The 27,842-nt window shown below is 43.7% G+C and overlaps 1 protein-coding gene and 1 long non-coding RNA gene across 6 annotated transcripts in view; one reads left to right on the forward strand and one right to left on the reverse strand.

Moving 5' to 3' along the window:
* Window positions 1–12,838, reverse strand: part of BAIAP2 (BAR/IMD domain containing adaptor protein 2) — a 136,438-nt gene extending 123,600 nt beyond the window's left edge. For 2 of the 5 annotated variants that reach the window (XM_083490125.1, XM_083490127.1), the window contains exon 1: window positions 12,598–12,834. In XM_083490125.1, the coding sequence (XP_083346251.1) occupies window positions 12,598–12,675 (78 nt within the window). In that variant the 5' untranslated portion in view covers window positions 12,676–12,834. Of the gene's footprint in view, window positions 1–12,597 lie in introns of all 5 variants that reach the window. The other 3 variants (XM_083490129.1, XM_083490128.1, XM_083490126.1) reach the window with 3 other exon arrangements.
* The window catches only part of LOC310700691, a 150,397-nt gene that overhangs the window by 97,440 nt on the left and 25,115 nt on the right, over window positions 1–27,842 (forward strand). The gene's annotated exons all lie outside the window — the stretch shown is intronic.

The raw sequence follows: 27,842 nt of genomic DNA on the forward strand, positions 1-27,842 counted from the left end.
TATTTTCAAAGCCAAACTGGGTAGAAGTTTCCAATAATGGCAAAGCTGAGATATAGCTCCCTGAACAGACCATTAAATTACAAACTTATTATGAAGGGTGGGGGTCATTTTCTTACTCTTAATTCTGGGTATACATAATATATAACTCCCAATGTTGTGATTATATTCATACAAAACTCTAGTACACTTTTAAACATTGTGAATAGGATGACGAATTCGCATTTCTCCTTGGTGTACATTTCTGATGCAAATTTTCAGAAAGCACCAGCAGAGGTGATAAGACTCCTATCGGTGCCACAATGATATCTGTTCTGTTACAAAGAAGTCCACCAGGATGAGTCACAGTAGAGGGGGAGGTGGGATTACGTTGGCGGTAGGTGCCAAGCTTTCTCCATCTCCCCCTGTAATTATTCCACATGTGTAGGCAAGCCAATTGTGGTGGCAGCAGTGGTGAAGGGGAGGGTGACAGCTCCTTCCACTATCTCATTAAGTGTAATCATTCTGAGGGAGAGACTCTGGTAATCGCAGTTCTCTAGAATCAGAGCCGTTTTAAGAAGGGTGGCTTAGGAAAAACTACCATGTGGAAGCAGAAGGCTGAAGCTCTTCTGATATGTGCAATGATACATGCTGCAGAAAGCAGCTGGTTTCCTAACTGCATCCCCAACAGAGGAGGGAAGGCAGCTAGGTATTGCTGTAGCCTTCCTTAGAATACCATGTTCAGCTACAGCGTAGTTAAAGGTAAAGGGACCCCTGACAATTAAGTCCATTCGTGGACGACTCGGGTTGTGGCGCTCATCTCGCTTTAACAGGCTGAGGGAGCCAGCGTTTGTCCGCTTCCGCAGACAGTTTTTCCGGGTCATGTGGCCAGCATGACTAAGCGAAGCCAGAGCAGCACACAGAAATGCCGTTTACCTTCCCGCCGGAGTAGTACCTATTTATCTACTTGCACTGCTTTTGAACTGCTAGGTTGGCAGGAGCTGGGACCAAACAACGGGAGCTCACCTTGTCGCGGGGATTTGAACCGCTGACCTTAGTGAGCACCACATGGGCGAAGCGAGAGCAGTAGACCAGGAGTTAAGTTGGGCCTTTGTCATTTTTGGAGTATGCTCCAAACCACACCAATGGCAACAATCAAATATATTGTATGTAGAAGCGCCTTTTCTTCCATCCATGTACAACATTTAACTTTTGCTTCTGCAACTTATCACTGGAACACAAGAGAAAGAACATACAGGTATATTTGAGGGAGGAGAATAGAACAGTACTGGCTAAGCCAAATCAAACAGAACACATGAAGAGTTTGGAAGAGCACAAAAGAATAACAGTAGCCAAAAACTCTAATAGAGATAGAGTCAAACCTTCTGTTCTCTCTAGCATTCCTGATCCTGGAGACCCATGCTAAGGTCCATGAATTGATTACACCAAGGTCTTAAAAGGACCACTGTTGAGGTGGTGGGGGTGAGAAAAGGGGGTGGTATCCGCTAGATAAACAGACTTCAAAGTAAAGGGTCAGGAGAACTGCTGAAAGATCCCACATTCCACCAATTACACTAGATTGTCTTCCCTCTCTAGAATGATCAGCTATTGATAAAAATCCAGCTGGTGTCACTCAATATAGAAAGATTACTGTATGAAGAGACCATCTAGGTATCCTTGCCATACCATGGATTTCTGAACGCAGCTATCCAAGTGAAGCAATCAACCCTAGAAGGCATACCACGACCAAATGCTATCATGATAAATGGAAAGCCAAGAGCAAGATGAAATGCAACAGATTACCGGAAACAGACAAATTCACTGCCAATCTAACAAGCTTAGAAGAGAACTTTCCATCTGGCAAGCTGCACATTCTGTTCCTACTTCCTGTAGAAGTTAGGATCACCCTTATGGCTTGCATAAGTTGGATCTGTTAGTCTTTCTGACTGAAACTATCCTCACTAAAGCTTATGGTGATTTCCAACCAGAAGAAAAGATGTTCCGCAAAGGAGTCCTATAGATGACTATGCAGTTGGGGAAAATGGCTTTCTCTTTAAGATCAAAATATTGGGTAGTATTCAACTAGGTTTTAACTAAAGGTAGACCCATTGAAATTAATGAGAAGTTAATGAATTTAACTAAGAGCTCGTCTACATTTCCGCTTGTCCCTTGCCTAGAAAGTACAGCTCCAAGTGGTTTTCCTCTTTGTCACATGCTTTCTAGGCACAGGTCTGAGCAGTTTTGCCTTTGCCCCACTGCTTTCCCCCGAGAAAACACACTCTTTAGTGCGAAATTGGAACAAATGGCAATCCTCTGAAAACCCAGTTGCTGCTTGGTCTAATTTAGCAGCGATGCAAACGGAGGGGTGGATATGCCCAAAGTTAGATTCATTAATTTCAATGGCTCTGCTTTGAAGAAAACATAATTGAATATCACCCGGTGCTTCCTTCCCGATTTCCAGTCTTTACCTCAGAAGTGTCAGTAGTTATTCACTCTCTGCTCTTATAAAGCCTACACTATGGCACACCCGCAACAGGTCCCGGCCACATATCTAACACACCCAGAAAGGGAAGAGCTCTCATTAGAACATAACAAACAGCATTCACAAAGTGTCAATGGATTACAAAATGCAGGGTTTATTTTTACAGTGGTTTCGCTCCTTCCTCCTGGGCCGTGTTCAGAAAGTGGTGGGGGGGGGATGAGTGTTCAGACCCTTGGGCCCTCACTTGTGGGGTGCCTCAGGGTTCCGTCCTCTCCCCCATGCTTTTTAACATCTATATGAAGCCGCTGGGAGAGATCATCAGGGGGTTTGGACTGGGTGTCCATCAATATGCAGATGATACCCAGCTCTACCTTTCTTTCAAATCAGAACCAGTGAAGGCGGTGAAGGTCCTGTGTGAGTGCCTGGAGGCGGTTGGAGGATGGATGGCGGCTAATGGATTGAAGTTGAATCCTGACAAGACAGAAGTACTGTTTTTGGGGGACAGGGGGCGGGCTGGTGTGGAGGACTCCCTGGTCCTGAATAGGGTAACTGTGCCCCTGAAGGACCAAGTGCGCAGCCTGGGAGTCATTTTGGACCCACAGCTGTCCATGGAGGCGCAGGTCAATTCTGTATCCAGGGCAGCTGTCTACCAACTCCACCTGGTACGCAGGCTGAGACCCTACCTGCCCGCGGACTGTCTGGCCAGAGTGGTGCATGCTCTAGTTATCTCCCGCTTGGACTACTGCAATGCGCTCTACGTGGGGCTACCTTCGAAGGTGACTCGGAAACTACAGCTAATCCAGAATGCGGCAGCTAGACTGGTGACTGGGGGCGGCCGCCGAGACCACATAACACCGGTCTTGAAAGACCTACATTGGCTCCCAGTACGTTTCTGAGCACAATTCAAAGTGCTGGTGTTGACCTTTAAAGCCCTAAACGGCTTCGGCCCAGTATACCTGAAGGAGCGTCTCCACCCCCATCGTTCTGCCCGGACACTGAGGTCCAGCGCCGAGGGCCTTCTGGTGGTTCCCTCATTGCGAGAAGCAAAGCTACAGGGAACCAGGCAGAGGGCCTTTTCGGTGGTGGCGCCCGCCCTGTGGAATGCCCTCCCATCGGATGTCAAGGTGATGGACAACTACCTGACATTCAGAAGACATCTTAAGGCGGCCCTATTCAGGGAAGCTTTTAATGTATGATATTTTAGTGGTTTTTGGTTTCTGTGGAAGCCACCCAGAGTGGCTGGGGAAGCCCAGCCAGATGGGCGGGGTACAAATAATAAATTATTATTATTATTATTATTATTATTATTATTATTATTATTATTAACTCTTTTTAATTCCCTGACAAACATATGACATGAACATGTGAATCTCATTCAGAAAAAAACTGGAATATCATCACATAAGAACTGGTAGCAAATTCCATCTTTACCATCTTTTGCAATTAGATAAACATAGCTTTTTAAGTCGTCATTAAACTTCAGAGATCATACACTCTGGAGCAGAACACCAACACCTCCTTATATTTGCCTGTATTATCCTAAGAACCTTATTTAAAGGAATTACATAAAGGACATAATTTGGCCAGAGCTGATCAACTGCTCTGGGTGGGAGATACACCGATGCTAGCAGAGGCAAATATGAGAATTAGTGTCCAACAATATGTGGAGGGCCACAGGTTCCCTGCTTTCCAGTTTAAACAGATTTGAATTATTTATTTTTAAAGTAGCAGAACAGCTATAGCATGAGAAACAAAGACAAATCTCTATGCATATAATTGCTCACACACTAGGCAGAACAATGTAAGTCAAGACATCCTTTAGTTTGAATATTTGGCGGCAAATATATCAGGGTGCCATGGAACCATGGTGTCATTTCTACAAAGACACCAAACAAAATAATGGTCTTGAATGAGTTTCTCACATGGTTTATTTCATGGCTGGATGGCTATTCTTAGCTTTGAAGCGGAAATAAGATTGTGCCAAATCCTGGAGCCATTTGCATTATTCTCCAAAAAAACCCCCCAAAAAACCAACAACTGGAGTTCAGACCAAAGGTGTGGAACTATTATCTTATACCCCTAAACTCGCACATATTACAAGGTGCAATGTTACAAAAGACTGGGGTTTCTTTTGATCTTCCTAACAATATGGACTAAGAACGGAAAGTGTCTTTGCTTTTTATAATTATCATCTGCCATGTTACCGCACAGAATTCATCATCTTTTGTTGAAATCTGTTCCTGTACTTAACATGCATAAATAGCAGAAGAAGAAAGCAAACAGGACTTTCACACAGTAAGCCAAACCTGAGCATTTCAACGGCCCCCTATTATTGGCTGAAGTCCAATCACTGTGTTACAGTACAAACAAGTTCATGGGTTTGACCCTCAGTGCATTACACTCAATGTTCTATCAGCTATGTTTCAGGCATACTGTAAACTTCCAAAGTGTATACGATCATGAACAGCAGATGGTTGTAGACATTGCCTTTCAAACTGTAACTCTGATGATTTCACAGAAATATCAACAACTAGAAGGAAAAAAATGACAGAAGGATGCTGTTGATTCCAGCTCAGACCTCCCTTTCTTCTGTTAAGTGTTTTGCTTAACCTTTTAACTTCCATTCCTAACTATAACCAAAGCTACATAAGGGTAACTGTCCCTGCCTACATTCCCTGCCCAAACTGGCTCTGAGAGAGTGGGGGAAACCCACAGAAAAGCATGCAAGGGGGAAGAGAGGGTGGGTCATTCCATCTGGCAAACAGAAAAGCTTGCACTGATGGAACAATGGTCAAAGTGCTACACTGAATTCCTCCCATGTACATTACATTACTCTGTAAAGTACCATGTATGGCTAATGACAGAGCAGAAGCAACAATTGGTATGTCCCCATCTTTAACAGCCTGCAAGAAACTAAAACTGAACATTAGCTATGGGAGAATAATTTGGATGGGTGTTACTGTATACCTAAATTGTAGAGTTGGAAGGTACCCTAAGAGTGATCTGGTCCAACCCCCTGCAATGCAGGAATCTCAAATAAAGCATCCATGACAGAAGGCCATCCAACCTCTGCTTAAAAACCTCCAAGGAAGGAGAGTCAACCACCTCCCGAGGGAGTCCATTCCACTGTTGAGCAGTTCGTACTGTCAGAAAGTTCTTTCTGATGTTTAGTGAGAATCTCATTGCTTGTAATTTGGATCCATTGGTTTGGGTCCTAGGCTCTGGAGCAGGTGCTTGCTCCATCCTCCATGTGACAGCCCTTTAGATATTTGAAGATGACTATCATGTTTACCAGGCTAAACATACCCAACTCCCTCAACTGTTCCTCATAAGGTTTGGTTTCCAGATCCTTGATCATCTTGGTTGCCCTCCTCTGAATGCCCTTCCAGCTTGTCAATACCCTTCTTAAATTGTCGGGCCCAGTTTGGTGTCATCTGCAGATTTGTTGAGCATCTGCTCAATACCATCATCAAAGTTGTTTATAAAGATGTTGAACAACAATAAGCTCAGGACAGAACCTTGTGGTATCCCCTGTGTCACTTTTTTCTAGGATGTTGAGGAACCATTAGTGAGCACTCTTTGGGTTCGGCCAGTTAACCAACTTCTAATCCACCTAGCAGTTTGTGAAACCCATGCTGGGTCTTAGTAATGACAGCATCCTTTTCTAAGTGTTCACAGACCGGCTTTTTAATTATCTGTTCTAGAACTTTTCCTGGTATCGATGTCAAGCTCACTGGTCAATAGTTATCTAGGCCTAGATCATTTCAAACACTGCAAAAGATCCTTTCATTTGTAGCACTAATCACTATACACAGTGCTACAAATTTCATTAGCTTTAGAACCTTATTTGTGAAACCTGCTGTCATTTCAACCACATCCAATTTAATTGTTCAAAAGATTCTTGTACACTGGAAGAGTAATGTGAATTCTCTGATAGTACAATCTAGTGCACGTCTACCTGGGAATCAGCCCCATTGAATTCAGTGGGTCTTACTGAAATGTAAACATGCACAGGATTGAAGGCGCTGCAATCCAAGCCCAACAGAGATTGAAAGGTGATGGAGTTCTGCTTCCATACAATGGCCCTGCCTAGCTTTCCCTTTTTTTATTATTTGTGGTAGAGAAGCTTTAGGCAATTCCCCCCTCTGATCCCAGTACAAAGATACAATAAAGGGAGGCAAATAATTCTTAGAAATCTGCATCTGCCAAGTTAAATAATTCCAGTCCTTGCCAACACGGCAAGGACAAGAAAGATCACAATAGCCCTGTTCCTGAACTCCCAGAGAAATCGTTACCTTTGCTGCAAACATGCCATTAGCACAGCTCTTCAAAAGACAACAACTTTAACAGCAGCGACTATAATTCAGAAGCAATGGCCCTTGGAGGCCCCGGTGTTTTATTATTTCAGAGGAAGGGCCGAATCCAGTTTACTTGTTCAGCCACATTTCTCTTCCTATTTGCTTAGCTTAAGCACTCACAATCTTCAAGTCACCCAACTTGCCCCAGCTCACTTATTAGGGCAATCTTTCAACAAGAGACCATTCATTCAGACCGCAAGTGAAGAGTCTGCCAACATGATCTCCAACACAAGCTTAACCGTTTTTTATGTAACTGGGACTAAAAATGTTTCAGCAAGCAGCAGCAGGGGTTTGATTAAATTTAAAACATGTCCCCATTAAGGCACAAGAGAACAAAGAGGTGTTGCTTCAGAATTAGCCTGCTATACATTAGAAAATGATCATCCTGGCCGCAAATGCCATTGTGAGCTGTTACAGACAGGGTTAGGAGAAGATCTATGTAATCATGTAACTGATCCACATTTACCCCTTATATGTTTACTGAACCTTCTGCAATGTAATGGTGGGATATTTAAAATGCAGTCAAACCAACAACTCATGTTTTGCTAAATAAGGCACACGATAGGAGCTGAAGCTCACAAAAGTTTTTCTATAAACTTGCTGGGGGGGACGGGACATAGCTATATATTCTCCTCCCTCCCTGGGCACTCCCTCTTCCTCTTCATCTCCATCCGCTCTGCCAGCAATGCGAGAGCATCTGCTAGGTCTGAGGTACACGCCCAGTTTACATTTTAAGATATACTTAAGTGCGTCTTTGTAGCCGAATTACCATTTTAAACCTGCCTGAACAAAGCTGCTTTATCTATCACTCTTCAACAAAGAACACTTACACTCTGAGCAAATGTTATTTTTAATTTTTACAATACTTGCTTATGTAATTGTTGTTTTAAGGGGGAAATCCAGTCTGCCTTAAAGCATCCTAGATTACTTAAACTAAAAGGCTAAAAACTAACCTATCTAAGCTTCCCTTTTAAGATGCAAAGGGATGGCACCCTGTTGAACTTGCAAACGTGAGGAAGGGTAACATCTAATAAATATATCTTCTCCTTGCATCTATTCACACACCAACAGTAATAAGTATTGCATAGTGTCTCCCGTATTCTCCTCTTGTACAGAATGCCTCACCTATGTCCCTTCTACTAACAACTGGCCATGCAAACTAACAGGGAATCCAAGGCTATGCACACATCATGTAGTACTGCATCAAGAGACCCACTGATGCAGTATAATGAATAAGTCTGATTTGGAAAATCCCTAGTTCAAATCTTGTTCTTGGGTAAACTTCTCTTAAACTCAGCTTTTACCCACCAGCAATTTGGGACTTATAGTATTGGCCCATTGTACACTTGCCAAGAATTACGCAGCTATGACAAACAGGTCTAAATGCTTTAAACACACTTTACAAATGCTAAATTACCACCTATCATCATTAACACAGGGATACACCCAAAGGTAACATCCACTGAAGTTCTTTTGAAAATTAGTTGCCCATGAAAGGCAGCCAAGAGGAAATGTGTTGTAAGAGGACACAAACCATGGTCAACAATGAGGTCACTTGTGAAGATGTGTTCATAAAGCTAGAGAAATTAATGAACAAGTGCTAACTGCCCAAAAGAGAGCTCCTTCCAGCATGTCCAGAGGGATGTAACCTCATGCTCTGTGTAGCTCAGAGAATATCTGTGGTATTTGCATATCCTTACCCCTATTCCTAGTTGTTGTAGGCATTGCCATAGTGCTTACTTCTCGCTGTCTACAGCTGTTTTTAATAAACATTGCTACATAAATACGTTTGTGTTTGGTTTGCAACTGGGTCTCTCAGCTCCAGGCTCAACACTACCAGTGCTGACAATACAATTGGATTATCACAACTATTGCCATGGAGTGTGAAGTGACCAGATCCTACCAATGAAAACAACTTGTGAAATGCAGAGTGCGGCTGTTTTCCAGCTGAAGCTACACTAGTCAAGTGTAATGACACACTTTAGTTGCTAGTATAAAAAAGGACAGCATGTGGTTGGTTGTTAACAGTACTTGTGCCGGGAGAACGAGCATTCTGAAGTTTACAGCAAGCATATCCAACTAATTTTTCCTATAATTAAAGAAGGATTCTTGACTCTTCAAGATACAGATGTGGCAGCCTAGTATTAGATAGATTTGAGTTAAGAACAAACACAATATTCTGTACTTGGCAAGTGAGGCAGAAACACCCCTCTTTTGCCTCACTAGCTGCAAAGTAGCAGTGACACATAATTGTGCTGCGGTTCCAGACTCCTAAACAAACAAAGGGTTCATACCAAATATCACACAGAACTCTCTGTAACTAGACCAGTCCCCCAGTAAGCCAGGAATGGAGAATCTGTGACCCTTCAGGCTTTGCAGGACTTCAACACCCATCATCCCCAGCCATTGGCCTTGCTAGCTGGGGCTAATGGGATATGGAGGGTCATAGGTCCACTGCCTCCATCATCTCCAATGTAAGCCATTGGCATAACCCATAGCTATCATCAGACTCTTTATGTATGAGGGGATGTATATACCGTATGCCTACGGCTGTAAAAGTAGAATTTCATCCCATCCAAAGAGCTGCTTAGGTCCAGGCATTGGCCACTCTTCTTTGAAAAGTTTCCATATCACAAACAGCTTTTGAAATTCCCACCCCCAGTTTCAAAAGCACTTTGCCATGCAGCTTGGGACAGTCTGAGAGGATTACTTCCATGGCTGTTTGGATCCTGATTAATCTATGAAACAAAGAAATTTATCAGCCTGCTCATAACAATAATAATGCGCGAGAGGAAGGGGAAAATGAGTGGGAGATAGATTCGCTCTCTCATCAAATAATTTTCAATGGCTAAGGATGGCTGTCATATATCAAGCAATGCACAAAGGCGGGGCACAAGAGAGAAAAATGACAAGAAAGGCAGCTTTAAGACATCCTGCAAGGTTAAATGGTGCGAGCCTAATAATTGAGGCACTTCATGCTTTTCACAGATAACTTAATGTTGTAATCATTTAAAGAGAGGAACAGAGACTGCAGAGACTGACCCCAGACAATAGTGCAACTGGCTCTAGTTTAATGCATGAGAGCCCGCATTACATTCTCAAGTTAGCAAGACTTTATTAAGAGTTGCTCATAAGGCCTAGTGGAGCAGAACCATTTTAATTTACCCTCGTTCTTACAGCAGAAGAATATTTTCAGTTAGCTGTCAAACTCAAAAGATAGGGAGAGGGGAAATATTTCAGAGCTTCGCTAATCCCCAACAGAACCACAGCCATAGAACTAATTACAGTCTTAACAATAAGGTTGCTTGTGGAAGTGTGCCTAACTTAAAAACAAAGGCCAAGGGTATTTCAAAGCATATAAAAATTGGCCCAAATTAGCCACTCTCAAGACAAACATGGAATCTGATATAGGTCAGCTTCAGCCCCCCTTTGAGCCTTTATGACAAAACGGAAACTGCTCCATTGTCTCTGGGTGCCATTGGGAGCAAGGGGACAGGAGCAAATATTTACATGAGAAATTCCAATACTTTGTGCTCCATGCGCAACACAGGAGGTGCACTTCTTGTTCCAGGTGATATGAAGCCAGAAGCACTACATCAACAACACCATCTGTACACATAGGTGACAATTCCTGCATCTGAAATATGTGCAGGTAGAAGAACATTTACGTGTGGCATAGGCATTGGGGAAATCAGGCTTGCACTGTGTAACAGCACCTCTATTATTTTATTTTAAAAAACAGAACACCATGTACATATGCCTTGGGACAGCAGATTTTGAACAACTGCCCAGAAATTATCAAGTAACTGGTGTGTGTTTACTGAGGGACACGTGCTTTTGAATGGCATGATATTTAACTAGATATTATCCCAGCATAAATGAACATAATATTGGCCAATTTTGTATGACAATATCTGAAAATAACACACAGAGAGACACATACACATACGTTAAGGGCCTCTATCAATCCAGGGCCCCTTTAACTCAAGTAGTTCTTTCTTTCTATTGTTCTTCGTTTACTTAAATAGACTCAAACATGTTATATGAGCCAGGAGATTAAATCTTAGGATAAAAAGGAAAGTGTGACATTATTAAAAGCAAGAAACAGTTTATTTAGGTACCACCTGCCTCCATCTAATATACCACGCTGATTTGACCTAGCAGAGAAGTAGTTTAGCAAAGGAACATTTATAATTAAAACTATTCAACAGAAGCCTTAGAATATCTACTTAGAAAGCCATGAACAGCTGCAAAGAACTCCAAGTCTCCAAATTCAGAAGAACCCAACAGTTTCAGAGTTAAAGACACCCTAGCAAATCGATGGATCTCTCTAGAATTAATGAAAAGATCATGTCTGGAGATGCCCTTAAAAATTTTTAGCCATACAAAACACATATACCTGTACTCAGGGGAAGATAATCCTGATTTCTTCTCCATTCTCATCTATTCTCTTTCCTCTGTTACAGGCTGCAATCCTGCGCACATTTACCTTGGCATGACTAACATTGAAATGAGTAGGGCCGACTTCCAAGTAAGTCAAGGGTTGTGTATAGGATTATTTTGTGAATTATCCTTTGTGAATTACCCTTGCCCAGGATAGGAACTGCCCAGAATCTAGTATAGGAGACCAGGTTTACATATAAGAGAAAAAAGTTGATTTTTTTTTTTAAAAAAGACTCCTGCACACAAGTCACCTGTCAGCTCTGCCCTTACATAAGACATCTTCCTATACCCATTTTAGAACAAAACCAATTTGTTTCCCCTATTTAGAAAGCAAGAGGGAGGGGATAGGCCAAACATGATAGCATGGGAGGGAAGGAACCTTATTTAAAAATGAATAAACAGTACTTTCATAATAATATCTGACAAAGAGAAAGCAAATTACTGCTTCAGGCCAATCTAACTAGCATTAGCCAGTCGGAATAATTAATAAGTTAAGATACTGGTATTTGCCCTACAAACAGGGATTCTTTTGAAACAAATCCAGTACTGTACTAAAAACAAACTCATTTTGAAAAAAGGGGGTTAGGAGAAAAGTTGCTGGTTTGCTTTTTTTTTATTTTATAATAAATGACTCTCCTATTTGGGGCTCTTTTTCTCCGGAGAAGTGTACAACGCACACTTCTCACCAAGTCCTTTACAAAACTCTCTCGCCTTAGGAAGTATGATATTCTAGCCATCTCCACCTTATAACCTCAGAGGAAAGCAGTATTAAATTAAGGAGTTCGGGACGGGATTGGGGCGGCGGGGGCAGGGAGCTTCCCGTAGTTACAAAACGATCAGTATAAAGAGGACTATCTCGACACTTGGACGGATAGAGGAGAAGGCAACCAAGTCACTCTTGTTATGCAAGCCAGGTGTTTTAAAATCATTTGTTTCCAGGGCAAAAAAGGGGGGGGCGCTTAGAACCACCCGGCGCATCCCCAGGATAAATGAAATAACTAGAAATTCGATTGGGGGTGCGGAAGGAGAGAGAAGAGAAATGTAGGTGAGAAGAGGGAGGAAGCGAGGAAAGCTACAAAATCTTGCAACAGGTGAGTGCCACTCGGCAAGGCACACAAAGCAAAGCTGGCATGCAGCGCCGGCCCCGCTACCAGCCAGCGGCAGGGGGAAGGTGTGCGCAAAACGGGGAGTCCCGGTGCAGCTGAAGGGGGAGTAGGAGAGGGAAAGGAAGAGGCTCGGAAGATGAAAGGCTGTTCCAGAAGCAAACAGTGCAGTGCAACGGAATGCAACGCTGACCTCCCCCGCACCCCCCGAGAGCTCCGGACGCTCGGATCTTACCTTGTAGACATTCTCGGTGATCCGATGCACCTCCTCCGAGCGCGACATGACGGTGCCGGGGGCTCCGGGAAGCACCATAGACCAAGGCAGGGGGCGCAGAGCTCAAGCCGAGAGCAGCGCGGGAGAAACCGGGAACGCTGCAGCTAAGATCCGAGTACGTTGCAGCGCGGCAGGGAAAGGCGCCGACGCTTTTATACCGCCTCCCAGAAGCCAGGCTCATCCCACGGCAAGCCGCCTCCGCCTCCGCCCGCCCCCGGCCCCGCCTGCTCTTGTATTGCTCTGCCCTGGCGGCAGCCTCTAGGAGCGCAGCCGGGGAAAGGCGGGGAATGGGGAAGGAAGGCGGGGGGTGGGTGGGAGCGAGAGGCAGGGCTGGGGCAGCGAAGGGGCCGCGGGGAAGGACGGGCGGGAATCGCGGCTACCGGGTGTCGCTGGCACAAAGCACACACATTCAGCCACGCATTGCCTGCACCCAGGACAACAGCCGTCTGCTTCCCAGTCCACGCATGTCGGCGTCCCCGCCCGCTCCCAACCGAGCAGGGAGAAGGGCAACTCTGCCCTCACGCGCGATGCCTCACTCAGACACGCGCCCACCCACACGTGGGCGAGGAAGGGACAGGAGAGAGGAGAAGCTGGCTCTGCCCCGACGCCCCCGCGCACTTGTTTAATGGAGAAAGCAATGTTTACGGTCAGGTTATGTACTCGGACCACCTCAGAGAGGCACGCCAGCACTTAACTCGCTTTCTTCCCCTACCCCACCCCAACTCTCGCATGTGTTCACACATGGCGGCGGCAGCCATTGTTTTCTGCCAGCCCCCGCCGGCTTCCAGGTACACTGCTAAGGACCGATCCGCGGAGAAATTAAAGACAATGAAAGGGACCGGTGGGGGGGAGAGAGAGACAAGGATTACGGATCACACACATTCCTCAGCGAATAACAAAGGACACGGGATGGCGCCCACCTTCCTGGTGGCGGCGGCAGGCAGGCAGCCTCCCACCCACGTTCCCCATAGTCTCCTCTTGCTTCGAATACCTCTTTCACCCAGACAGCATAGGCTTAGGTGAGATGTAGGCACGCGCCACCTTTTACCACGACCTCCTAGGCAGAAAGAGGGCTTAATTAGTAACCCCTGCGCATAAGGAGGACTTAATTACTACCCCTTACACATGAAGAAGACGACTTAATTTGAAACAGGGCTCAGCAGGGTTGAGTCCTCCCCTCCCCAAGGTATTAATATTAAAGAACAATAGTTCTCTTTACACGTGCAGAGAGTTTCTCCCTCCTGAGTAGCACATATTTTCTACAACACCAGTGGTTAGGGTTAAAAGGCATAATTTAAAAGGCTGAGACCACAGAACACCAGTCTTGAAAGGCCTACATTGTCTCCCAGTACGTTTCCGAGTACAATTCAAAGTGTTGGTGCTGACATTTAACGCCCTAAATGGCCTCGGTCCAGTATACCTGAAGGAGCGTCTCCACTCCCATCATTCAGCCCGGACACTGAGGTCCAACGCCTAGGGCCCTATGGCGGTTCTCTCACTGCGAGAAGTGAGGTTACAGGGAAAAGGCACTGGGCCTTCTCAGTAGTGGCACCCACCCTGTGGAACACCCTCCTATCAGGAAATAAACAACCATCTGACGTTTAGAAGACATCTGAAGGCAGCCCTGTTTAGGGAAGTTTTTAATGACTGATGTTTAGAAATTAAGCTGCACACTCTGCAAGAAGGGAGAGAAACAACTTCATACTAGCACCTCTCCTTTATGCACACAGGTGCATTTATTAGACCACAGGTGAATGAACTTGCCCAATCAGTGATGGGTCATAGCTCAATAGCACAGCATCTGTTTTGCTTGCAAAAGGTCTCAAGCTCAATCCTTGGCAGTTTCAGGAAGGGATATTGCTCCTCGTCTGAAATCCTGAAGAGCGGTTGCCAGTCAATGTGTATAACACAGAGCTAAATGACAAATAGACTGACCCAGCATAAGTTAGTTTCCGGTGTTCCTAAATCACAACTATAGCCACCAGTAGCACCGCCGTTGCTCTGTGGCACTTGGATTTGCCACAAACAATGCAAATGTATTCATCTTTCACAAGCAAAGCAATATGCTGTGTTACCAACACTATCACTCATACACCTGAACATGAATCCACCACACGTACCATATGTATGTTTCACAAATACAAACACAATACCCAACAGTTCTAACATGTTATTTGGGTTACAGTTAGGTAGCCGTGTTGGTCTGCCATAGTCGAAACAAAATAATAAAATTCCTTCCAGTAGCACCCTAGAGACCAACTAAGTTTGTTATTGGTATGAGCGTTCATGCACACTTCTTCAGATACGTTATTTGGGATGTGCTTATTAGTCTTATTTCTCCTTTCTCCAAGCTTTCAAATGTTGACAATTCAGAAGGTGTAATCTGCATCTGATCTGGCAGTTTTGCTGTAGCCTCATTATGGGTTAAAAATCTATGCACCTTAATGCCGACATCTTCAAGCTGCGGGTTAGATTTTCACATGCAACCTCACTAACACCACCCCCGCTCCTTGGGAAGGCACCGCTGTAAATGTTACTTCCTCTCTTCCTTAATAATTATTTGATAGGCTGTGAAATTGTTGGCATTTAAAGCACTGTCAGAGCTCCTGGTGAAATAAATAAGACAGGCCTGGGTGAAGACTTTGTACAAATACAAATGTACTTCTCTCAACATCACTTGTGATAAATTCACATTTGAAATGCACACAGGAAGACCCAAATATGGACAGGACTTCCTTTACAACTAGTCTACAGAGTTCTGCTGTAACTCAGTCTGGTTTACACATTTCTTCCTTTATCAGAAACTGCCCCCACCGATCAAAAATAGCAAAATGTAACTTTGCCACATACAATCTGAGGATGTCCGTAGATCCATGTCACTAGAGCCCTAAGTAACATCAGTGACCAAGAGCACTTTTTACAGTACTCTATTGTCAACACCAGGACGTGGGTGGCACTGTGGGTTAAACCACAGAGCCTAGGGCTTGCCGATCAGAAGGTCGGCGGTTCGAATCCCCGCGACGGGGTGAGCTCCCGTTGCTCAGTCCCTGCTCCTGCCAACCTAGCAGTTTGAAAGCACATCAAGTGCAAGTAGATAAATAGGTACCGATCCGGCGGGAAGGTAAACGGCGTTTCCGTGTGCTGCTCTGGTTCGCCAGAAGTGGCTTAGTCATGCTGGCCACATGACCTGGCCAGTAAAGCGAGATGAGCGCCGCAACCCCAGAGTCAGTCACGACTGGACCTAATGGTCAGGGGTCCCTCTACCTTTTTATTGTCAACACCACACTGAGGACATTTACGGTGGTACCTCAGGTTAAGTACTTAATTCGTTCCGGAGGTCCGTACTTAACCTGAAACTGTTCTTAACCTGAAGCACCACTTTAGCTAATGGGGCCTCCTGCTGCCGCTGCGCCGCCGGAGCCCGATTTCTGTTCTTATCCTGAAGCAAAGTTCTTAACCTGAAGCACTATTTCTAGGTTAGCGGAGTGTGTAACCTGAAGCGTATGTAACCCAAGGTACCACTGTATATCACATCCAGCACACATTTAAAGCACATTACTGCCCCCACAAATAATCCTGAGAACTATTGTCCAGGTTGCTGGGAATTACAACTCTGTGAGGGAGTAACTACAGTTCCTAGGATTCTTTGGGGGGAAGTCATGTGCTTTAAACGTGCGTTGAAAGTGTTTTAAATGTACAGTGGGCAGCACCGCACATTCAATAGTTTGACAGATTGATGCTACCTCTACCAGTGGCAGCTGGTAGATTTTGGCACTGGTGGGCAAATGGCTATTTTCCAATACAATATTGTGAGCATTCTCTGGCATCTCTGATCCAGTTCAATGGAAACTTCCCAGTGGGTCTTACTCAGCATGGATATTTTATATCCTTCTTCAGAATTGGAGGCAGAAGTGGTCTACCTATAATTTCTAAATCACACATGGTTAACAAACCTGAGAGTTAAAAAAAAACGCCTTGGGTATGTTAATTATCCTGTAGCTGCTTTTGGAAGAGGTTGTTTAGGCTAAAGGTGGAAACAAACCTTTATTTTATCCATCAGATCCTAGCAGACATGTGCAAAAAAATACACTAAGGATTAAATAATTATGAGCTCAGGAATTTGTTTTGAGTACCAGAACTGAAATGAGTTCACAGTACATCTGGCAAAAAAAAATCCACCCCTATTATTCCTTTTCCCCTCTCCACCCTCCAGTTTTCCTTATTTCAGTAGTATAGTTGGGGAGCAATCCACTTTTTTGCTGCCATTGTTAAACAACTGGGAGATAGAAATCCTTGCTGATCTACTTTAAACAGCCCAGATTTAAATCTGCCAGTAAATTCCAGTGTACCTTCTGCTACACAGCCCTGCCTTACGTAGGTCCTTAAGGAACATCATAACCTGTACTTTTAAACTTGAAAACTGATTATTGGGATGTTAACAAATAAGGACAATGAAAACAGGGCATTTTAACATTAGAAAGAATGTACATTTGGAAAAAGATTCCCCCCCCCTCTTTTAAACAGACTTCTGACAGTCCAGACCACTAGCAGCTAAATATGACTATTACGGTGAGACGTGAGGGGTGATTAGCACATCCTTAAGAACATAAGCATGGCCTAGCTGAATCAGACCGAAGGTCCATCTAGATTAGATCACCATCTGGCCAATATTTTACAGGCCTGCTTGGTTTTCACAGCGTTGAGGTTAGTAAAGCACTCCCTGACAGTTAAGTCCACTTGAATTAGGCTATGGGGTACGGCGCTAATCTGCACTTTCAGGCCGAGGGGGCCAGTGTTTGTCTGCAGACAGCTTTCCGTGCTACGTGGCCAGCAGGACTAAACCGCTTCTGGCACAATTGGACACCATGACAGAGGCCAGAGTGCATGGAAACACCGTTTACCTTCCCGCTGCAGTGGTACCTATTTATCTACTTGCGCTGGTATGTTTTTGAACTGCTAGGTGGGTAGGAGCTGGGACAAAGCAACAGGAGCTCACCTGAACCAGACAATGAAGAACCAGTAAATTTGACAAATCCAGGATACGCAATTAAAGAAGATTGGAACTTACTGCAAAACAAACCTGCTTCTCCAAAAGACCAGACTCTTCGCAATAAGGAAAGTGATGGGGAAATGCACTGGAAAGTTTAGGGTAACACTTGCTTTGAAGCAACATCATCTAATCTCCTCACAAACAAATCAGGATGAATGCTCATTCAAGACGGTTGTCTAGACATCCCCACAGACAGATGACATCTACCCATAGATATCAATGGGGGGAAAGTAATTTAATGGAATTGGGATTAAACACAAGTATATATACCCCCTAAAAAAACAAAACAAAAACAAAACACTGCCCAATGAGGGCTGATCATGCTTCTTAGGGCGTGAAATACTGGCTGATGGGAAAACCCAAAAAGGAGGTGGGATGGAATGGCTTAGGAACCCTAAACAGAAGCCCTCCACATGGCAACTTTTTGTTGCACAGCCCCAATTGTACCTTCTAATAAGCATAGCTGTTCCTCATAAATATTTGTATATGGGTTAAAATAGGGATCTGGAGCTAAATGGAATCCACAATTATCCAAACTATGATGAGACAGCTTGGATGAGCGGTTCTCAACCTGTGGGTCCCCAGATGTTGTTGAACTACAACTCCCATCATTCCTGAGCTCTGGCCTTGCTATCTAGGGGTGATGGGAGTTGTAGTTCAACAACATCTGGGGACCCACAGGTTGAGAAAGGCTTGCTTGGATGTACACAGTGTTGCCTCTGTATGCTAGTGATCATTAGTCTGAAACACAGGTGAATGAGTTAAGCACCAGTCCCGATATAGCAGATCCTTAAAGACAGGAGATTTTTACCTACCCTCTCCGTTGTTTTTCCTGATAGGAGTCTTTGTCCTACTGAATAACTGTTGAAAAGAAGCATGATTATGATCAAATAAACTCTGAGCCAGTTTACAAGCCGGGGTGGGGGGGGGGAATGCTATTTGTCCCCATTTCTTCACAGAGAATTTGTCGGGAAACATAAACCTAAAAGTCAGGCTAGCTGGCTAGAATTCACTTATTTGTTTATTCATTTTGCCTATATAACAGGAATTATATGCCACTTAATCACCAAAAGCCGCTAAGAGATTTGCATAAAACAATATAGAATGTTAATTAAAAAGGACCAATAAAATCAAACGTTAAAAAGGATTCAACCTAAAATTTATCAAAATATAAGTAAAACAAGTAGCTTTAAAAAACAAATATACGTAAAAAAATAAAAATGCATGCTAAAATTACATGTTTGGGTAGGCTTGCCTAAACAAACATTTCAGCAGCCAACAAAAGCTACACAGTGAAGGTGCTTCCCTAATACTAATTTATTGAACGTTGCCTAGAGAATAAATCTAAATAATAAATAAAAAAATAGCATGTAATAGGATCCCTTAGGATGCTTCCTTACACAGGACTTGTCAGACACAAGCCACAAGGAAGCTGTGATTATTGTCATGCTTGTTTGCAAAACTAGAGTCTGGAAGGATCAGTGCTGATAGCACTGTCCAACCGAATGAAGAATGCAGAAAGTCTGCAAGCTGTTTGTTTTCCTTAAGGTACCTTTCATCTCACTACGTATGACAGTGCAGTAATTAAGCTGGATATGCTGTGGTCTGGATGCATCCGTAACTGAAGGGTATTATTACCTCTTGTCATCTTCGTCTTGCAATTCTTAAAGCCTGTTAGGTGTTTACCCACAGAAGATGCAGCAGCAGCTTCCTTCAGCCAGGATCATGGGGGGTGCAGAGCCCCCCCCCCCGGCATTGCCAGTGTTTTTGACTAAGCTTCCCTAATGCTATTATACTGCTTATACAAAAAGATGGCTCATGAGAGCTCATACTCATGGTTATCAAAGCTGATTCATATGGTATGAATTGGCTGTTAAATAGTATTGGCACCAAGAGTCATAGACCCAGAGCTAACCTCTTAGTTACTTCCTGTGTGAGACTTTTCTTTTGAGTGAAAACAACAATTCTCCAAAACAACTTAGCGTGAAGTTGTGGGTGAACATATCAGACGACACAGCAATTTTTCAAACAGCTCTTGTTTATTCACAGGCCAGAACAGAACTGAACTGAAGGGTTCAGCCAGCCTGCTTATATAGAGCTCCACTAGAATGCAACAGTAACCATTTTCTGTAACAATCCAATCACTGAACCTCACTTTCAATCCCTTATTTGCATATGTGGACCTGAGTGAAAACTATCTACAGTATCCCCCTGCTGGCCCAGGGTGAGAACTTCAGTAAATAACGCTTAGCATCCATATGGATTCTCACTGCCAAATACAATTCACTTTTCTCCAATAATAGTATACTCCCGGTTGTATTGGGACTCTGCTCACATGCATCATATTCTTGTGAATGGTTCAGTATATGTCCAGATCACAGACCAATCAGAATTTGGAAGTCTTCACAAATCAAGACTTGGGGGCATCTGCTGACTTGAAGCTTCTGGGCTTAGAATATAAAAGGTAAAGGTAAAGGACCCCTGACTGTTAAGTCCAGTCGTGGACGACTCTGGGGTTGTGGTGCTCATCTCGCTTTACTGGCCGAGGGAGCCAATGTTTGTCCGCAGACAGTTTTTCCAGGTCATGTGGCCAGCATGACTAAGCCGCTTCTGGCGAAACCAGAGCAGTGCACAGAAACGCCGTTTACCTTCCCACCGGAGCAGTACCTATTTATCTACTTGCACTTTGACGTGCTTTCGAATATAGTGACTGTTATTAGCAATGTTCATTTGTGGATTAGGGATTCTTAGTGTAGGCAACTGGGGATGTCTAAGTCTATTAGAAAAAAGACAGTAGGATAAGACAGAGGCCTGAGATTATGTTAGTGTTTATAATCTAATGGCTTTTATTAAAAAAAAAATCATTCTAGGATGTTTTAATTAGTTGAGACAGTTTGAAGAAGGTGTGTGGTGTGTCCCCCACCTTAAGAGAACATCCCTGGACCCTGAACTGTTAAACAAATATTGTCCGGTGGCTATATTCCTTTTTAGGGCAAGATGCTTGAGAGATGGTGGTCCATCTTCAGGCATGTTTGGAGGAAACTGATTATCAAGGTTAATTTCAGTCCAGCTCCAAGCCTGGCCATGGCACTGAAACCAGTGTGGTCATCTTGGTTGATGACATTTGTTGGGAGAAAGGAGGAATGAGCATGACCCTGCCCATTCTCCTTGACCTCCCAGATGTTTTCAATACCATTAAGCACCATATCCTTCTGGAACTGCTCAGGTAGGTGGGATCGGGGAGGGGCACTGTACTTCAGTGGTTCTGTTCCTACCTCCAGGGGCATTTCCAGAAAGCAGTTATGGGTGGAGGGGTAATTGTTCACCATAATGGGTTTTGCCCTGTGGTATCCAACAAGGTTCCAGTTTGTCCCCTACCCTATCTAATTTCACATCTATGTGAAGCCACTTGGGAACATAATCAAGAGATTTTAAGATGAGTGCTACCAATATGCGTATGACATCAGCCTCTCTCTATTTGTTCCATCTGAATCAGGAGAGGCTGTTGTGATGCTAGATCAGAGCTTGGAAGTGGTAAATGGCTGGATGTGGGCCAAAAAATGGAAACTGAATTCTGAAAAGGCCAAGGTGTTCTATGTCCCAAGTTATTGAGTCTGGGAGATGGCCTGCTCTGGGTAGAATTGCATTTGCCTGGAAGGAACAGGTTCATAGCTTGGGGATGCTGCTCAGTCAGACATTGTCACTGGAGGCTTAGATAGCCTTGGTGGCTAGGAGTGCCTATTTTCAGCTACAGCTATGGCCGCTCTTGGACAGAGATGAATTGTTCACTCTACTCCACACTCCAGTAACCTCTAGATTTGACTACTGCAATATGCTCTGAGTGGGGCTGCCCTTGAAGACAGTTTGGAAACTTCAGCTGCTCCACAATGCAGCAGCCAGATTGCTGGCTGGGGTCCCATTTATACCCCCCCCCCCTATTTTAAAGCATCTACGTTGGCAGCTAGTTCATTTTCAAGCCCAATTCAAGATGCTCACATTAGTGCTGAAAGCCCTAAATGACTTCAACCTCAAATATCTGAAAAACCTGTGAAGAAATCCTGCTTATTTTAATTATGTTTTAATGGTTATTGTGTAAGGTGTTCCAACAGTTGTACATTGTAATATATTTAATGTGAGAGGATTTCTGTGTGGCCTGGTGAGGGTTACTTTAATGGCCACGGGTCTTAACTGACAGCTTTGAGGAAGGGTTGGTAAGCAAAAGGAGGCAAGAAGCTAGGTGTATTTTGATTGGTGGGTGCAGGCTCATAATTTTATGCTCGACAGTATAATTGGCTGGATCTGGAGTAGGGGGGCCGGAAGTGTATATGACCAGGTGCTGATGAGCAGAGGAGAGTGGGGGTTAGGGTGGGTTAGCTGGTTGAGAAAGTTGGAGTTGTTGGTGCTTGGTGTTCATGGAGCCATGCAGAAGAAGACAGCAGAGGAAGAGGAAGAGGAGGAGGAGGACACAACAACAACCACAACCACAACAACAACTGAACAGCAATGAGGAGAGAAATTGGAAGCAGCTTTGAATGCTGGTCTTTGGTGACTGGTAGGAGTACCAGAGAGAAGATTTCCAGGGCAGTACATCAAGACAAACCTGTGTTTCAATAGTGAATCATTCCATTACTTTATCTGTTTTTATTGCTGTAACCTGCCCTGGGACCTTATGGTGAAGGGCGTGTAAGAAATCTATATTTATTTATCTATAATGAGATTTCTTACTTGCCCTTCACCACAACATCAGGGTGAAGATATTAAAAAGATAGCTAGAAGTGTGCCATAGGAATTAGTAGAACTAAAGAAACTATAACTTAATTTTTTTTAGTAAGTTATGATTTTGGAAGAGAAACCATGGAGGAAACCTTAACTTAATCTGCATGAGCCGCTGGAGGGACAGTGCCAGTCAGAGTAAGCCAGCAATGGGGAAGCTGTGACGCCCTCAGATGTTCTTGCTGTAATGGCTCTTACCCAACACACACAGACAGAGGCTCTGACTTGAAAGTAGGAGACGGATCTTTACTCAGGCATTTAACGATACAGGCTCAACAGCAGGCACAGTGCTCAGGAATCACAGCAAAGATGTCCCAACAAGTTTTTCCACCCCTCCTGCCAAGCTTTCAAAGATGAGGAATGGAAAGCTCACTTGTGAGACACTCTTGCCTGGTGGGAAAAATTGGGATTGCAAGCATGGGCTCTGTCAGGGCAAAGTGGGTGTGTTCCCATCTGTGAAGGTGGTGCCTGGTTTTAGGGAACAAGACTGCACTCTCCTGCTCAAGCTCTTGCTCCTTTACAGCTGCATCGTGTTTAGCCTCCTCCCTCAGTCAATCAAACCCCTCTCCAGCTCCACTGAGGCTTTCTGCTCCACAAGAAACTTGTGGGGGGAGAGTTAGTACCTCTGCTTCCCCTTCAAAAGCAACTGAAGGAGTGGTGGAAAGGGTCGATCTCCCCTTTTCTGTTTTTTCCTCCTCCTCTGTCAGAGCCCAGCCATCCAAGCTCAATCCTGAGAGTTTTGTAGGACTAATGAGATCTGGATAACAGGGCCCATTGTTCCTCACTGTGGCCCATACCAGCAGAGACTGGTGGAAGAAAAGAAGTCTAACAAATCTGTCAGGCCACAGGAGTAGGAATACTGGGCTTGATGGACAAATAGTCCAAGCTGGTATAAAACATCTTCCTCAGTGGTAAGAGACATAGGTTCAAGAGATGACAACTAGACAACCTTGGCCTGCTTTTGCCTTACAAGCAAGCAGAGAAAGCCAGGAGTAAAAATGGGGCTGTGGGAAGGGAAAGATGAGCTGAAGGTTACAATATATTATTAGGCCAGTGAAAACTACTAATACTATTCAGCATAAACTGACAGCAAAAAATGTTACCTTATGACAAGGGATGGACATATTTAACTCCACTTGGGGACCTGAACTCCTATCTACCCAGGAATTCTAGGAAATCTGACTTTTTTGTGTGTCTTTCTGGAAAGAAAGGAAAAAATTAGAAAATTATTGATTTAAATCTAACTATGGCCCCGAGTCTTTGGTTCATGTGAATCAAAAATACCTTCTTTCACAGGGTTGACCCTACATTGGGAGGAGTGGGGAAGCCACGTCAGGCAGCTGATTTTGGTTATTATGAAAGGACAGCAATTAAATAATTATTATTATTACTGTTAGGGAGTGGGGGAGTCACCTGCGGGATTTTCTGCCAAAATAACTGGGCTGACCCTGAGCACTATACTTCTTGACTTGGGGGGAAACAGATACCATTTGTTGCTGCGCCTCAGACAGAACAATGTCTTAATCTAGCATGAGGGTCTGTCAGATGACTTAACTTAAAATGTTAGCAGTAGTTTGCATTGGAAAAGATGCACAAGGTTCTAAAGTGTGGTCCCCAAATCTTCGGCAAAAAAGGACAAAAATGCTATGTTTGCTGTTTTCAGAAATAACCCAGGGAGGGAGAGGCAGATAATTATTTTTAACTGGATATTCTGATGGAGGGAGGGGACGTGTTGAGAGTATGCCACTCTCTGTTTGGTGACTTTAAGTTCCAGATTTAATTAATATCCCTTGAGAAAGCCAAGACAAAGATTTCGGATCAGAGGGAAGCTGTGCATGAATCTCTGTCATATTATATTTAGGGGTGTTATGTAAGATATTCTTCACTACGTCATGGGTGTGCACGGCCAGGGGAGGGTGTTAGTGGCGGATGCTTGCATTTAATTTCAGAGTGACAGCCTACCAATTCAAACAAGCTGTTCCTCTGGCAAGAGAGATAAAAGGATTTGCAATAATTTCCCATAATAAAGCTGGTCTTTTGGGATGCTTCTCATAGTAGAATCTCTAGCATCAGGAGCGCTACCTTCTAAACACTTTCTTATCTCCCCACCAATACGGAAAGTGTTTTTCTTACTATTTCCTGATGGTGCTTTACAATATCTTTCCCATCTAAAACTTAAAAGGCAGGGAATTCCATCCTTAGATTTCAGGTTAACAGGCTACCTCAGTTCTTTTAATTCTCACTGATATTATTTTATCCCCTGTTGTTAACCCCCAAGATTGAGAACAGCAGGAATCACATTGGCCGTAATGTGTCTGGGAAGATCCCAGCTAGCCTCTTGCTTCATAAAGCTTTGTTCTGCCTAAAGCGCCTTGGCTGATCCAGAAATAGGATCTATTGTGCAAGCTGGCTAAGTGCTTTTGGGGTGTGGCATTGCACTCATGGTAAATACATCTTTGCCTCATGCCACCACATTTTCTTTTGTTTCCCCTGATTGTCCTTTTCTTCCTCTTCAAATTATTCTACAAACACCAGGGCTGCTTATGCACCATAAATAGGGTCACTGCAATGTAGCTTCATTGCCGCACTCCATTTTCTTTGACTTCCTTCAATCACTTTAAAATTGCTTATTTGCAAACAAGGTTTCGAAAGAGTCACTGAAAAGGTGTAACCTCGGTTTCCAGGAGATAAGCAAGTAAACAAAGGAGGAGGAAGCTTCAGGAACCAATGTGTGTATATGCTTGGTGGTGGTGGGTAAATAAATAAAATGTAGCCAAAATGGGAGTGAAGGCAGCAAATCAACAATTTTATTGGATGGGGAGGCTCTCACTGGTCCAAAGTAAATGTCCAGAACCAGAAGGCTTTCCTTAAAGTCCTACACTAGCTTCCTGCCCATTCCCATTTTGAGCATTTCCTCGTCCTTTCCTTCCCCGCCTCCAATACTGATGCTAATATATTCTGATGCATCCCTGCCCAAAGCCTTTGCTAACTGCCCAAAGCTCTTCTACACCCTAATACATCTCTGCCCTTTCTCCCTTAAGTCTGGGGCTGCCTCATCTCTCTTACTTCCTTGTTCCTTCTAATCCCTAATCAAAACCCACCTCTTTTGCAAACCCCTACTTCCTATGACCTACTGCAGGAGCTGGAGAATCTGTGCTCGCCACATGTTGCTGAACTGCAACTCCCATCATCAGGGACTAATAGGAGTTCAACAGCAACTGGTGGGGGTCACCTTGGCTACCCCTGCCCTGCTGTAACTGACCCACTAAGTACACATTACTGAAATTATTTTTCCCTTTGCCCTGGCCTTCATTGCTATGTCTCCTGTGCTGAATTTTAGAGTGTAAGTAAGACAATCGGTGGATTAGATAGAGGAACTGACTTGGGATTTAGGACATTTGGGGATCAATTATACGTTCATCCAAAATCATGGTGACTCCCTTAATGAGGACAGTGTTTGTTTTGGCCACCTGTGATCTCTTGCAACCCAGAACAGTACTGAAATAATAGCCTTGTAGTACCCATACACTATCAAACATTTGTGCTCACCCCTCTTGCCCTGTTAGGATCTCAGAGTGCCTCTTAGAGTGCTCTTATGGGAGCATCTGTTACCAAGACAAATACAGGGGAGCTAACAGAGCCATTCTCTGGACCAGCCTGTATATTATACTTCGTGCTTCCACACCAGAGGCACCATGCTTCCCTGGCAGCAAAAGGTTCTGAGTTATGTCCCTGGCATCTCCAAAGAAACAAACACAAGGTGCAGGGTTAGGACCAAGATTTTAGAGAGGTGCTGCAAATTAGAGACAAAACTGGCAGTGACCAATGGGCCGATTTGATATAATGCAATGTCACATGTTCATATCAACTGGATTATTAAAAAGTGTTTTGATTTGAGCTATATTGCAATGAACTCCTGAACAGCAGGAGATTATGGATTGTTGCAAAATGCAACTTATCTTTAATTGAAGGAGCTGTTCAAAACCAACTATAAGGTTAACTAATACATTTGCTGGTGTAGGACCCGATATTATGCTAATATTATCAAGATGAGCAGGTGACAGCAAAGGTTGCAAGGTTTTTAGCTGGGGCAATTAGAATAAGATCCACTATTTGACTACTGATTCAAAACCCTAAAAGGTATTTTATATACCGTATTTTTCGCTCTATAAGACGCACCAGACCACAAGACGCACCTAGTTTTTGGAGGAGGAAAACAAGAAAAAAAATATTCTGAATCTCAGAACAGCAAGAGGGATCGCTGCGCAGTGAAAGCAGCAATCCCTCTTGCTGTTCTGGCTTTTGGGATAGCCGCGCAGCCTGCATTCACTCCATAAGACGCACACACATTTCCCCTTACTTTTTAGGAGGCAAAAAGTGAGTCTTATAGAGCAAAAAATACGGTAATTGACTTTTTATTTCCATTCTTTGTATATCATATTGTTGTTTTATTGCTATGGCCGATGGCTGAAGCAAATAAAGATTCTTTCAACCAATCAATATTTAATAGATATCAATCTTTTCTTGCCTGTACATCCCTTGCAATATACCGTATTTTTTGCTCTATAAGACTCACTTTTTCCCTCCTAAAAAGTAAGGGGAAATGTGTGTGCGTCTTATGGAGCGAATGCAGGCTGCGCAGCTATCCCAGAAGCCAGAACAGCAAGAGGGATTGCTGTTCTGGCTTCTGAGATTCAGAATACTTTTTTTCCCTTGTTTTCCTCCTCCAAAAACTAGGTGCTTCTTGTGGTCTGGTGCATCTTTTAGAGCGAAAAATACTGTAGTTCATATAACAAATACTTAAGAGTTAGGGTGAAAAGTTCCTTCATCACCCTGCAATTTAAGGTAGTAATAGCATAAAAGTAGACTATTAAGATACTGCATTCATTGTACACTGAATGCAAAACAAAACAAAACATTGACCAGTATAAGAATTAGCTACCATAAACAGAAAGGCTTAATGTAATAATAATAAAAATAAAGTAAATAATAATTTTGGGCCCTTTTCATGACACTCATAATCAGCTGCCCGAGGCCCTGCACATCTTGTAGCTATTTTTTATATATAAACAACCTAACTCATCTTGTAGCCATGCTATTGTTGAGACAGATATAAAGCTGTAGGGAAAACAAAATATACACTCCACCACGTGGTGGAAACAGCGAGTGCAAAGAAAATGTAGTATCCAAACCAGCATGCCACACTCATCATTTGCACGTTGGGTGGAATTGCAATCTATGTTTCACTGCAACTGTTGGAGCAAGTTAACGCACAGAAGGGTGCCTGGGCGAATTGTGCCTCCTCGCCAGCTAACTCCTTGTCACTCAGAAAGAGAACAGTGCTGATTTGACCTGACCACATGTAGCCTTTGCGTAGCACAGA

Source organism: Podarcis liolepis (genome assembly GCF_965112155.1).
Source record: "Podarcis liolepis genome assembly, chromosome: 2".
Taxonomy (NCBI): domain Eukaryota; kingdom Metazoa; phylum Chordata; class Lepidosauria; order Squamata; family Lacertidae; genus Podarcis; species Podarcis liolepis.